This window comes from Mustela nigripes, chromosome 13 (genome assembly GCF_022355385.1).
Source record: "Mustela nigripes isolate SB6536 chromosome 13, MUSNIG.SB6536, whole genome shotgun sequence".
In the NCBI taxonomy this organism is placed as follows: domain Eukaryota; kingdom Metazoa; phylum Chordata; class Mammalia; order Carnivora; family Mustelidae; genus Mustela; species Mustela nigripes.
Genome location: NC_081569.1, coordinates 30104848 through 30117374, shown reverse-complemented (window position 1 = coordinate 30117374; position 12527 = coordinate 30104848). Strand labels below are relative to the sequence as shown.

At 52.8% G+C, this 12527-nt stretch overlaps 2 protein-coding genes across 11 annotated transcripts in view; one reads left to right on the top strand and one right to left on the bottom strand.

Moving 5' to 3' along the window:
* Window positions 1–6522, bottom strand: part of STOML1 (stomatin like 1) — a 10252-nt gene extending 3730 nt beyond the window's left edge. For 3 of the 4 annotated variants that reach the window (XM_059371855.1, XM_059371856.1, XM_059371857.1), the window contains exons 1-4: window positions 6297–6522; window positions 4511–4617; window positions 3465–3614; window positions 2952–3155 (exon numbers count right to left, since the gene is read on the bottom strand). In XM_059371855.1, coding sequence (XP_059227838.1) covers window positions 2952–3155; window positions 3465–3614; window positions 4511–4617; window positions 6297–6429 — 594 coding nt within the window. In that variant the 5' untranslated portion in view covers window positions 6430–6522. Of the gene's footprint in view, window positions 1–2951; window positions 3156–3464; window positions 3615–4272; window positions 4367–4510; window positions 4618–6296 lie in introns of those variants that run through there. The other variant, XM_059371858.1, reaches the window with a different exon arrangement.
* A 1915-nt stretch (window positions 6523–8437) lies between these two features.
* Window positions 8438–12527, top strand: part of PML (PML nuclear body scaffold) — a 40889-nt gene continuing 36799 nt past the window's right edge. For 2 of the 7 annotated variants that reach the window (XM_059371847.1, XM_059371849.1), the window contains exons 1-2: window positions 8440–8702; window positions 10686–11152. In XM_059371847.1, the coding sequence (XP_059227830.1) occupies window positions 8574–8702; window positions 10686–11152 (596 nt within the window). In that variant the 5' untranslated portion in view covers window positions 8440–8573. Of the gene's footprint in view, window positions 8703–10685; window positions 11153–12527 lie in introns of all 7 variants that reach the window. The other 5 variants (XM_059371848.1, XM_059371850.1, XM_059371853.1 and 2 more) reach the window with 3 other exon arrangements.

The window sequence follows — 12527 nt, the reverse complement described above, 5'->3', positions numbered from 1 at the left end:
AAGGGGGGTGGGATTGTGGACATTGGGGAGGGTATGTGCTTTGGTGAGTGCTGTGAAGTGTGTAAACCAGGCGATTCACAGACTTGTACCCCTGGGGATAAAAATACATTATATGTTTATAAAAAATAAAAAATTTAAAAATTAAAAAAAAAAACCTGGACAGAAGAACCTGGAACGTCTGGGGAAGTGTGAGTAACCACCATTCCATTTAGCTAGACCCCCAAGTGTGGCTTGGGAGACTGGAACAAGCAGAGGGCTCTGAGGTGGGTGGCCCCACTCACTTGGCTTTATTCTGATACACGAGGAGCCTCGAGAGGAGTTCGGCAGGGGGGGTGACTGCAGACCTGCTCGTTGGGAACTCCTCCTGGCTGCTCCGTGGACACCGGATTGAAGGGGGCTGAGGGTGGGGACGTGGAGACCACGTGGGCCAGTTTCAAAGCGCAGGCAGAAATGAGGTGGCTCTGGTGTTAGATGGAGAGGTGGCCGTGAAGCTGAGACATGCAGAGGACAGAGCACAACTCTGTCAACTAGATGCAGCTACAGCAAAACACCCGGGAAACAAGCAGGGAGCGTGGTGGCCACCTGCCTGTGAATGCCGGAGGGCGGAGAGGGGCCGGCTCCGGCGTGGGCTCCTGCACGAGCGTGAGCGCGGTGCTCACCGGGAGCGAGCACACAGGCAGACACTTGCTCGGCGATGGCTAGGGTGGGGGAAAGGACTATTTTTTTTTTTTTTTTAAACATATTCAGCTTGAAGTGTCCACCAGGCGGTTGGATAAACGGGGTCCAGGGCACAGGAGGGGAGCTGGAGCAGAGGGTTGTACATAATCAATGTCCAGAAGCAGCATGAAGCCCGGCTGGATGAGCCCTCCCAGGAGGTCCTAGGCAAGAAGAAGAGGCCATTGGCAGAACCTTGGAAACTGAAGGGCAGGACAGCAAGTAGTAAGCAGGAGTGAGCTGGAAGGAGGAAAAGCAGAAGTGAAATAATGGAAGCCAAGGGAGCAGAGCATTCGAGAGAGAGAGAGACAAGAGAGAAAGGAGGGTGCACAGAGTCAGAGGCTCCCCCCATGTTAAGCAAGCGTGGGACCGATAAGTGCTGGGCGCTAGCAGGAAGGAGGTCATGCTGCTGTCTTAGGAGTCTAGAGGAAGCCTAGACTGAGGATGGGGTGAGCAGGGGGAGAGGTGGGGGAGGTAGGGGAGAGCTGTCAGGGGCTGGGGTGCAGAAGAGAGTCTGTGCCCACGCCCACGCAGAAAGGAGCGGAGAGAGGACTAACAGAAGCAGAAGCTGAGCCCTGAGACCAGAGCACTGCCCACACAGGGAGGAGCCTCGGAGGAAGAAGCACGGCTTGGCTTGCGGTGACCAGAGAGACAGCACAGAACCCGAGGTTGAAGGGCTGATGCCAGATGAGCGAAAGGGTTCCTGTCCCAGGGGTCTGCCTCCTGAGGAGGAAGAGGTCAGGTTGCAGCAGGGGAATGTAGTGTGTGGCGGCAGTGAATGGAAGCAAGCAACCAGCCTGGGGGAGAAGTGAGCAGCTCACCAGGGTCCAGCAAGGGAGACTGGAGAGTGTGAGTCCCTCCAGGGAAGAGGCAGAGAGGGGAGTGAGAATGAGAAATGTATGCCTGACCCAGGGCTTCCGGGAGGCAAGCTAGTGTTCCTGAGACTTCGTTGTAACCACAGGCACTGACCCCACTTTACCAGGCGCCAACCCAGTTTGGGCAACAGGCCCTAAATGACTAACATCCTGGTGTGGGACCGATTTCCCCCAAACTGCCTCTCTCGGCTTTGTTGCACAACACGCCTGGTGTTCTGGTTTCATTCCCCACCCGCCCCTGACAGCAATAAGGCTGAGATCAGCTTTCTCCTCTGAAAAGTACACTAAAATGGAATGTGGTTTCATAAATAAAAGCTGTTATCAATTTATTATCAACTGTAGAAGACGGAGCACTGGATTGAGGGTGGGGGGTGGGATAGCCAGTGATCTGGCTCTGGGCCGGCTCTGCCCTTGACCATGGTTCTTGGGGGGCAACCAATAACTTCTGAGTCCTTAGTTTCCTCCCGCCAAAATAAAACCATAATATTAGCCCTCTGGCAGCAGAATGTGAAGCGGATACACGTGGGGAGCAAAAGGACTCATAGACCCTAAGACACTCTGCACGTGAGAGCTGCCGTCCCCAGCACAGCAGCATCTCCTTGGGAGTTTCCCTTAAGGGGCTGGTTCACTTCCAGAAGGTACTGGGATCTCCAGGACTGGCATTACTGCCCCCCACTCCGGTCCCCAAACCCCAGGTCCCCAGGGGAAAACACAGCCAAGGGAACTTAAGACCTCACTCAGGGTCCACCAGGACACAGGAGAAAGCCCAAGGTGAGCCTGGGGAGCAGGGGATATGCCACCATGTGTGACACATGCCACATTTCCACCCCATCTTGTCACAAAAGGGATGAGAGGGGAATTCTGGCGCAGATAATGACTCACGTGGAGAGACCAGAAAAAGGTCCAAATGCCCTTGTGTCTGTTCTGTTCTGAACTAGGAACACAAAGCCCCCAAGCGCACACGCTGCCCTGTGGAGCCTGGAATTCCCCAGGTGACTGTGCTAGGAGGGCCCCCACTCCTTTCACCCCCACTGCCTGCCTCCGAAGCCCAGTGTTGTCATGGCAACGCCTGCAGAGTGGTGAAGGGTAGAACCCCAGCAGTTAGGGAAGGCCCCAGAATCTGGATTAGACCATGCCCCTCTCAAGGCCCCAGTGCCTCGCCAAGACAAGCTTGCCCAAGACCACTATGCTCTGAACCCATCTTCTGGTGCTCAGTCCCACCCAGACTGCTGGTTCTTCCAAGGTTGGAATATATGGTAAACTGAGGCCCAGAGCAATTTGATGCTTTGCTCAAAGTGCCTTGGCAGGTAAAGCCAGGCCCGGAGCTCACCACTGACCTCTACCATGTGAACAGCTGCCTACCAGGAGCTGGTCGCTGATCTTGAGCTTCTCCATCTGGATCTCCCGCAGAGGCCTCTTGAGCAGGGCCTTGGTCATAGCGTTCTGGGCCGTCATGCGCGTGGCCATGTTCAGGTCCTTCACAGTCATCACAGACAGTACTGGATCCCAGATGCGGAACTGGACATCAGCCCCCACGGACAGCACAGCCCCATCCTTAGAGGCCAGCTGTTGGGGGAGGTCGTGAAAGAGGAGATACTCAAGGGGCTGGTGCTGCAGGGAGCTCTGGCCCACGAAGACCACCCAGCTTGACCCGCCCTCCTGGTACCTAGTTCCTCAAAGGGAAAATCACATCCCCAAGTGCATGTCAGTAGGTACATTGAGCAAGGATGTCCTCCCAGCCTCCATCCTCAACTTTTCTGGTTTCTTCCACCACCCTGCCCCTGACGGCTACTCATACACCATGGAACTGGCTCCCACAATCATGCTGCACAAGCCCCCACTCCCTCTGTCTGGGGGAGCCGAGAAGATCCTCACCTTGCAGGGAGGGACATTGAAAGCACGTGTCCTCAAATCCACCCGCTGGAAGGAGTCAATGAAGGGCAAGAGCAGAACCATGCCGGGCCCCTGAGGGGTACGGATCCGGCCTAGTCGAAACACGATCACCCGCTCATAGGTGGGCACAATCTGTTCACGAGGGTGAGAGAGAGAGGTGAAAGTTCCGGGCCTAGGCTCACAATGGCATCTGCCCAGGTACCCCCCTCCCCTCTCTCTCCTTTGCTTTGGTTGGTGTCAGATATCCTTAGATCTTTTTGGAAGAGAAAACCAAGACTCTGAGAGGTTAAATGATTTGCTCAAAAATCACAGAGCCTCCAAGTGAAACAGGAAAGATGTGAATGCAGTTCTGAATGACTCCAACCCCCAAAAAAGGGCTTTGTCAACTTCAGAAGTAAATAGGTCCAAATTGAGAAATGAAGGCCCAGAGAGGCAAAGTGACTTGCCCAGGGTCACACAGTGTTTGTTTCAGTGGCAGCTTTAGGACTAGAATTTAGCACCTTCTAAAGACTCCCTTCCAGACCACACCAAACCCGAAGGCTTTCTAGAAAAGTTGACTGTTTCCTAGGCCACACAACGGGCACGGCCTGCCTGGGCTTCCACCTTCACTGCAGCTCTCAGATATGATCTTTAAGTACAGCTCCAGATTTCTCCTCTGCACCAGCCCTTGTTAAAAACCAGGCCTGAATTCCTATTACTCATTACCTACTGGGCCAAGTGGAGTAGTTTTCCGTTCAAATTTCAGCCTAACCCAAAGAAAGGAAGATGTGGCAAAGATATCTGTGTGCACCTTAAAGCCAGTGTCCAGATCCCAGAACTTGGGTGTTTGGGAAGGCTTGTTTGCCACTCTCTGGCTCCCAGTATGACTTTGGGCAAGCCTGAGCCTATTTCCTCATCTGAAAGATACAAATGAATAATCCCGGACCGGCCCATTTCACTAGGATGTGATAATGTAATATTCAGGGGAAGGGGACAGAGGATGGAGAGTGGGGGCCCAATCCCCCGGAGTCTGACCCAGCCAGCCTTACCTTCAAGGCGAACCAGCCAGAAATGGGGAAAGTGAGCAGCAGCAGCAAGAATCCCAGGAAACTGATGAGGCTGTGGCAGAGGTAGGAGGGCCAGCTCTGGGGCGCATCTGGGGACAAGAGAGCAGAGGCAGTCAGGAAACACCAACCAGTGCTGGCAGGACAGCAGCAGGCTGAGTGAAGTTGGTCAAGTGCACCTTTTGCCCACCTCTCCCTTCAGCAGCTAGTCCCTTCTCAGAGCTCTCAGTTGCCTCCTTGCCTCATTTCTGTCTCTAGCCAGATGCTAGTGAAGAACGTTCCCTCCTCCCACACATCAAAACTAATCTGCCTTGAGTTCCACCTCCACAAGGCCGAGTCTCTGCTAGGCAACAGCCTTTAGATTTGAGAAGCCAATCCATGTGATGCTCTCCTCACCAGGAATCTGGATCAATTCTTTTGTCTGATAGATAGTGCCTCCCATACCTGGCACACAGCCAGGAGCACCCAGGCATCTGTAAACACTGCTGGGCTGAACTGAATGCTGGTGGTAGAACACATTCCTCTTCCACCATCAGCCCCAGAAGTGTGCTTTCATCCTCTTGGAGATAAGGCCTTAGGCTATCCTAATGCTTAGGATAAAGCATTAATGGCTCAACAGGAACCATAGGTGAGGGTGAAGATGTTCTTCTCTAGCTCACAACTCACGCCCCCTTTTAATGACCTAAGGACTATCAAATACTTGAAGTGGCTTCAGGTAGGAGGCGGGAACTAGGAAGATGAGGCTCATCTGAGATCAGAGGTCCTGGCCCCTTGGAGAACTGAGAGCCCACGAGGAAAATGGAGCTGAGAGCCCCAGAATCTAGCACGGTTATCCTCTGGTATCTTTCTCCTCCCAAGCCTGGGCAAGAAGCAGACAGGAGCTTTTGCTCAGTCCTTCCAGGAACGCTATGCCCTCTGGGCTCTCCAAACCCCAGGATGTTTTCCTGTCTAGCTCTGACCCCTGTGGCCCCTGCAGGAAAGGAAGCCTTGGAGAGGGTCAGCTGTCATTACAGGAGGGTCAGGAGAGACCAAATCCTCCAGGGTTTGCCTGTCAGACTGAATCATGTGGGATCTGGCCCTGGAGCCAAGGGAATCCCTCATGGCTCTGGAGCAAGAGATGACCAAAGCTGACACCACAGGCAGCCAAGGGCCTGCCCATATCCACCAGGAAATAGGCAGATGCTTAAACTCCAGGCATATAGAAGTACCCCCTGGAATCAAGATTTTGCCATTTCTCTGCAGCCAAGCACCCTTAGAGCTCTGGTGACCTCCCACGCCTAGACTCTGGGGTCTTTCTGGTCAAAATGGGAATTTGAGGGGTCTCCCACGTGGCCCAGTCGGTGAATCTGCCGACTGCAGGTTTCTGCTCAGGTCATGATCTCAGTTCCTGAGATCTGGTTCCATCTGCTTGAGATTCTCTCCCTCTCCCTGTCCCTTCGCCGGCCCTCCCGCCCTCTCTCTCTCAAATAAATAAATACATCTTCAAAATGAGAATTTGAAATCCCTTCCCAGGCTTAAAGGGCTGATAAGAGCCGAGAGGATAAATGAAGGGATGAGGCCTGTTAGAGGATGAGAGCGCTCCGGGCCAGCAGCCCAGTAGACCTAGGGAGGGCGGGTGAGCGCTAGCATCCCAATGCCTGGTCCAGACCCTTCTCCACGCCATAGCCACTCTCGGTGCCTCCTCTTAGGAGGCGAGGGCGCCAGACCGGCTGACTCCTGAGGGTACCAGCGGGTCCCCGCCCCGGGTCCGCTGTGCTGGGCGGCCACTCACCGGCCCCCGGCCCCACGCCGCCCCGCTCCGGGGACAAGCAGCCCTTCTGCGAGCCCAGGAAGCCGAAGCTCGACTGCTGGAAACGATCAAAGTCCCCCAGGGGCAGCGCCCGGTACCCGGACCTGCCGAGCATGGCTCTTGACAGGGGCACGCCCCGCGCCCCCGCGCGTTGCCAGGCCACAGAAGCCGGCCGCTATCCGGCCCGCCCCTGCCGGCCGCCGCTTCCGGTCTCACTGGCTACGGGCGCGGGAGGCGGTGGCTAGCCGGGGCGGCTCCCGCTGTCCCACAGCGCCCCCTGCGCCGGGAGGACCGAGCCTGCCGGAGTCGTGCTACTGCCTGGCCTTGGAAAAGGAGCTGGAAGGCAAGGTGAGCTTTGCAGAGTGGGATTTCAGAGCCGAATTTCCTCCAAAATCGAGGAAATGCTACCAGCCTTCTCAGCATTCCCGCTCCAAAGTCACATACTGGGGTGGGAGTGTGTGGGATGTCTTATCTAGAATCAGGGTTTCTCCTGGGCACAGCCCGCAAATTATTACTCCTTGCGTACCCACAGCCCGGCAAGCCTGGCACAGAATGGATCTCAACACTTATTTGTTGAATGAGTTCGTAGCCAGCCTCACTGTGGTCAAGGTGGGGCGGGAGGGCCTGAACTTTGGCACAAAAAGAGAAATTTCATGTGCAGACCTCAGGGAGCACAGCAGAGTGAGGAAGGAGGGGACAGACAGCACAAGAGCATCCCAGAGCAGGCCCTCTAGAGTATCACAAAAGTCCAGAAACAGCACACCCCTTGATCCAGAGGTAACCTGACCTAGAGGTAACTTGCCTCTCCATGGCTTGAGAAAATCTAAATGCAAATGGTAAATTTACTCTGAAAAGCAATGATTTTCGACATGGAGTTTTAAATGTTGCTCTCTTTGAAAGTGATTAATAAGAAATTAATAAAGCTTTCCTTGTCTCAGCCACATGCCAGCCCTGCCTCCTCAGACCCAACAGGGACCCAAAAGGGACCCTTCCAGGTCCCTTCTGCAGCTGCTGCTCACCATCTTTGGCTTTTCCTAGTTCAATGGCCCGATTCTAAAGCCCCGAGGCTGGAGGGTAGGGTAAGGCCCCTGAGGCCTCACAGGGTCCTGAGAAGTTGGCTCTCCCTCCCATTCCCTTTCCCCACACAGCCCAGAAGATCAGCTTTACAGGAGCAGGGTTCCATCACCATTCCTAGTCGGCTGCAAGCTGGAACTGAGCACAGAATTGTATCAGAAGTTAGCACAGTGGTTGGGATGATTTGATTTTTGAAGCCAGAGCCTTTGGCCCAGTGAAGCTGCCTAGAGGTGTTTTCTCCCCTCACCAGCTGGGAGCTGGCATGCTTCTCCTTTGGTCAAGAGCTAACCTGCTCTCTCCTCACTGTCTTCATATCTGCTCACCAGTTCTCCCCCTTCCCTCCCTGCTCCTCTGCCTCAGACTCACCAACCTACCTCTCTAGCTATCACCCAAGGCACCGTCCTATTCCCCTCAGCCCCACTCAAGTGTCCTCCCAGTGTCTCTGACTCAGATCCCTCCTCTGCATCCCACAACAATTTCCTAGACCAGGCCACGGTCCTAGGTTGTCAGAGTTACCGTCCCAACATGCATGTTGGGTCATGTTTCTGGGTTCTAAACTCACTGTCACCCACAGACCTGGTCCAATTTCTTAGCCCTGTTGCCCCTCATGGGTCCCCTCTTAAATCTGAAAATAATGAAAACTAGTTTTTAAACAGAATCTCCTGTTTCAAACCTCCAGGCCTTTGCACGTGCTGTTCTAAGCTCTCCCCGCCCCACCCCAAGTTCCTTCAAGTCCCAGCTGAGGATATTCTTTCCAGCCAGTCCCTCTGTTGTGTGAAAACCTCTGTTTGGGCAACTGTTGCTCTTCCATTAGACCAGGAGTTCCTCCAAAGTAGAGCCACCTGCGGCTCTTCTCCGTTACGGGGCCCAAAGCCTAGGGCGGCTGCCGCCTCCTTTCTGCTCTGCTCTGCCCTGGTCCCTTTACCCCCGGGTCAGCTGAGCGTCGCGTCGGCTCCCAATCCTCCCTCCGGCTATGGGCGTGTCCTCTAAGCCCCCGCCGGCCTCTCCGCCCCTAGAACCGCCCCCTCGCTCTGTCTCACTTCCTCTCGGGAGGCGGGCCCTCACCGGGCACTGCCCCTTTCGGACCGGCTAAGGAGACTACGGCGTCTGGCGCCCGCCTCTCGTTCCGCTTCCCCTCCCGCCCCTCAAGCTCAAAAACCGAGAATCGAAACTGTGCTGTGATCCATGCAGCAGGAGCCTGCACCCGCCCGATCTCCGGGTCCCCAGCAAGACCCCGCACTGCCCCACACGCCCACAATGCCTCCCCCGGAGTCCGACCCCGAAGGCCACCAGCCCAGCCCCAGCCCCGCGGAGGTACTACTGGGTTTGGGGAGATGGGGTTTAGGCTTCGTTGATTCGCTACGGTGCGGGTAGAGGTGGGAAGGGAGAGGGCAACTTGACCAAGTACCTTAAAGAGTGACACAGAGAGAAAACCAGGTATTGGGTCCTGACCCTCTTGTCTGGGGTAAGGGTACGTGAGAGTAAAAAAGGGCAGCAGGATGAGTTAGGGGAGCCTCTCTCGGCTGGGATTCGCCACGAACAGGGGGCAAGACGCTGAGGGTCCCTGACACTTGGGACTGGACTTGTCTGCCCACTCTGGCGACCCGCCCCCTAAACCTCTGCCTCGGGAGAAGGTGCACGGATTAGGGAGAATGGCGGGAGGAGCCCTATTGCGCAGGCCTGGAGCCCGGGGCATGTCCCTGGCGTGGAAAACCAAAACCCAAGTTCCCAGGTCAGAAAGTGGAAAACTGGCCCAGATGAGAGACGTGCCCTGGCTAAGGCCTCAGAGCTCCTGTGGTGGTTTCACCGCTAGGGTATCTCCAGGATCCTTTTCTTGGAGCATGCTGCATGCCCAGTCCACCCCCGCAAGGGGCTTACAAGGTACTCCCGGAAACTTGCCTCAGCCTTCTCTCCGACAAACTCCCCGGCTGCCTTCCTCCCCAGAGGAGCTACTTACATCCGTTGCTCTATGTTCTTCCAGGCCCTTTGGGCTCCCCTTCGTGAAAGCACCAGGTTGCAGTGATTTTTATAATTTGCATTATTAGAACTAGGAGTAGTATTACTTAATTATGAACACTCCTCATGGGCCAGGTACTGTATAGTAAGCGCTTTTTATTTTTGCTATAAAATATCCATAACATAAAACTTACCATGTTTTTAAAGATTTTATTTTTAGTAAGGAATCTCCACTCCCCATGTGGGGCTCAAACTTACAACCCTGAGAGCAAGCGTTGCCTGCTCCACCGACTGAGCCAGCCAGGCACCCCGAGAACTTAACTGTTTTTAAGCGTACATCTCAGTGGCATTACATGTATCTCACAGTGTTGGGTAACCCACCACCATCTGTTTCCAAAAGTTTTTTCATCACCCTCAACAGAAACTGTACTCCTTACGTGGTAGCTCATTATTACTCCCTTGTCCCAAGTCCTGGTAACCTCCAAACTACTTTCTGTTGCTGTGGATTTGCCTAGTCTAGATATTTCATATAAGTGGGCTGTGCAATATTTGTTCTTTTGTGTTTGGCTTATTTTGCTTAGCATAATGTCTTCAAGGCTCTCATAGCATGTATGAGAAGGCCCTTCCTTTTCATTTTATTTATTTATCGGTAAAGATTTTATTTTTAAGTAACCTCTACACACCCAAGGTGGGGCTTGAACTCACAAGCTGGAGATCAGGAGTCACATGCTCCACCAACTGAGCCAGCCAGCACCCCCCACCTTCTTTTCTTTAAAGCTGAATGATAGTCCATTGCACGTGTAGAACCCTTGTGTTTATCCAGTCATCCCTTGATGGACACTTGGGTTGTTTCTACCTTTTGGCTCTTGTGCCTAACAGTGCTATGAACATGGGTGTGCAAGTATCTGTTTGGGTACTTGTTTTCAGCTATTTGGGGAAATATATCTAGGAATGAAATTGCTGGATTATATGATAGTCCTGTATTTAACTCTCTGAGGAGCCACCAAACCACGGGATGCACTTTATGTGATGCTATATGAGAACACTTAAAGGATCTCCTTTCTACACGGAGTCCCAGGAAGGCAGGGATTTATCCATCCATGGATCCCAGGGCCAGTACTGTGTCTTATGGGAAGTAGATGCTCAGTCCATTGGGGAGTGAGAGCAGGAAGAACTGAATAAGTGGGGGAGTGTGGTCCTGGGAAGCCTGGGTTTTGTATCATCCAATGACTGCCGGGGATGGAATATGGAGTCCCACTCCCAGCCTCCAGCCTCAGGAGCCGGTCTGGTGGGTGGGGACTCCTGGATTTCAGGCTCACCCCAACCTCTCTGGTCCCCCAGCAAGCCCTGGAAGAGGAATTCCAATTCCTGCGCTGCCAGGCGTGCCAGGTAGAAGCCAAGCGCCCCAAGCTGCTGCCTTGTCTGCACACGCTGTGCTCGGGGTGCCTGGAGGCGCCCAACTTGCAGTGCCCGATCTGCCAGCTGCCTGGGCCCTTAGGCGCTGACTCGCTGGTGCTGGATAACGTCTTCTTTGAGAGTCTACAGCGGCGCCTGTCGGTGTACAGGCAGATCGTGGATGTGAAGGCCGTTTGCAACCGCTGCAAAGAATCCGCGGACTTCTGGTGTTTCGAGTGTGAGAAGATCCTCTGTGCCGGGTGCTTCGAGGCGCACCAGTGGTTCGTCAAGCATGAGGTCCGGCCCCTGGCGGAGCTCCGCGGCCAGTCAGCGAAGGAGTTCCTTGATGGCATGCGCAGGTCCAACAGCATCTTCTGCTCCAACCCCATCCACTGCCCCCCTATGTTGACGAGGTGAGCCCGCTGGCCCAGGGTGGGGTGGCACCTCCTAGAGCAGGGTAGATGGTGCGGTGAGCAGAGATCCAAAGGGTCATACGGCTGGAAATGTGAGATAAGGAGCTCCCAGGGTTTTGCAACTCAAGAGTATGGTCCGCAGATAGACAGCATCTGGAGCCATGCCCATGGTTTATGTTATCCCATGCAAATGGATAGTAATCGTTAACCGTTTCCCCTGTAATAAATAATGCCGCAGAATCATCTTTACTAACACTTATCCAGTCATTTCTACAGGGTAAATTTTGGAAATGCTATTGCAGTGCAGGGGTATGAAAATTTTACACTTTGATACATGTTACCAAACTGCCCTTTAGAAAGTCTTAAAGTGGAATTCTCCGTGTCACCGCCAGGGAGTGTGGATATATGGTTAACTCTCAATAAGATGCAGGTAGTTTAGTTTCTGTCTGAAAAGTCAAAACCATAACACTTGCCATCTCGGAATGTCTATATGGAAAAAAACAAACTATTGAATCCACTTAAAATTATTTTTATTGAACAGTACAGGATTTTTAATTCAGCATTTTTGAGACTACATTTGTATGGTTTTAAAAATTACACAGTTTATAAAGAGAGGGGCCAAAGTTTCCATGTCACTCTGTCCCCATCTGCTGAATTCCTCCCACTTCTCCTCTACCCACAGTTCACCATTGTTACCAGTTTTGAACGTTTCCAGAGTTTCTTTATGAATATATGCACAGGTAGGGATATATTGTCTTATAAATCCTAATTTCCCCTTTTTAGCCAGAAAGGTAGCATACCTACATGAACTCTTCCTGCTGTAAGGAGATTGCTCCTGTAAGATTCTTAGCAGCCCTCTTTAGGAGATCTGCATGGCTAACACATTCTTTGTCCACTGGGTACACACTCAGAACTGCATTCCTCCTAAAACTGATTGTGGCTTGCTTCTGGCTCTGCTTGGATTTGTACCACCTGCTCTCCCAGAATGCCTCTTGTGCAGATTCCTGGACAGACAGACATTAGAATTTAGATTTTTCTTGTTTGTTGTTAAGCTTTAGTGGCTTTTGCTATCTTTCTTGGCCCTTGTTTTTTTCCTTCATTTGTGAATTGCCTATTTAGGTCCTTTGCCTGTTTGGGTTTTTTTCTTCAAGAAATTAGCCTCTAATTTCAGAGCCAATAACAGTCCAAAAGTTTTCCCTTGTTCACCTTGGTCATTTCATTTCCAATGAGGGATTGTGTTTAAATTTTTCATTTTATAGCATCCAATTCCTCCTGTCTTCCTGCATGGTGTCCTGCTTTGATCGTGCTAGGAAAGAATTTTTTTTCCACCCCAGGCCAATGTTAAAAATATTTTCTTATATTCTATTTTAACAGT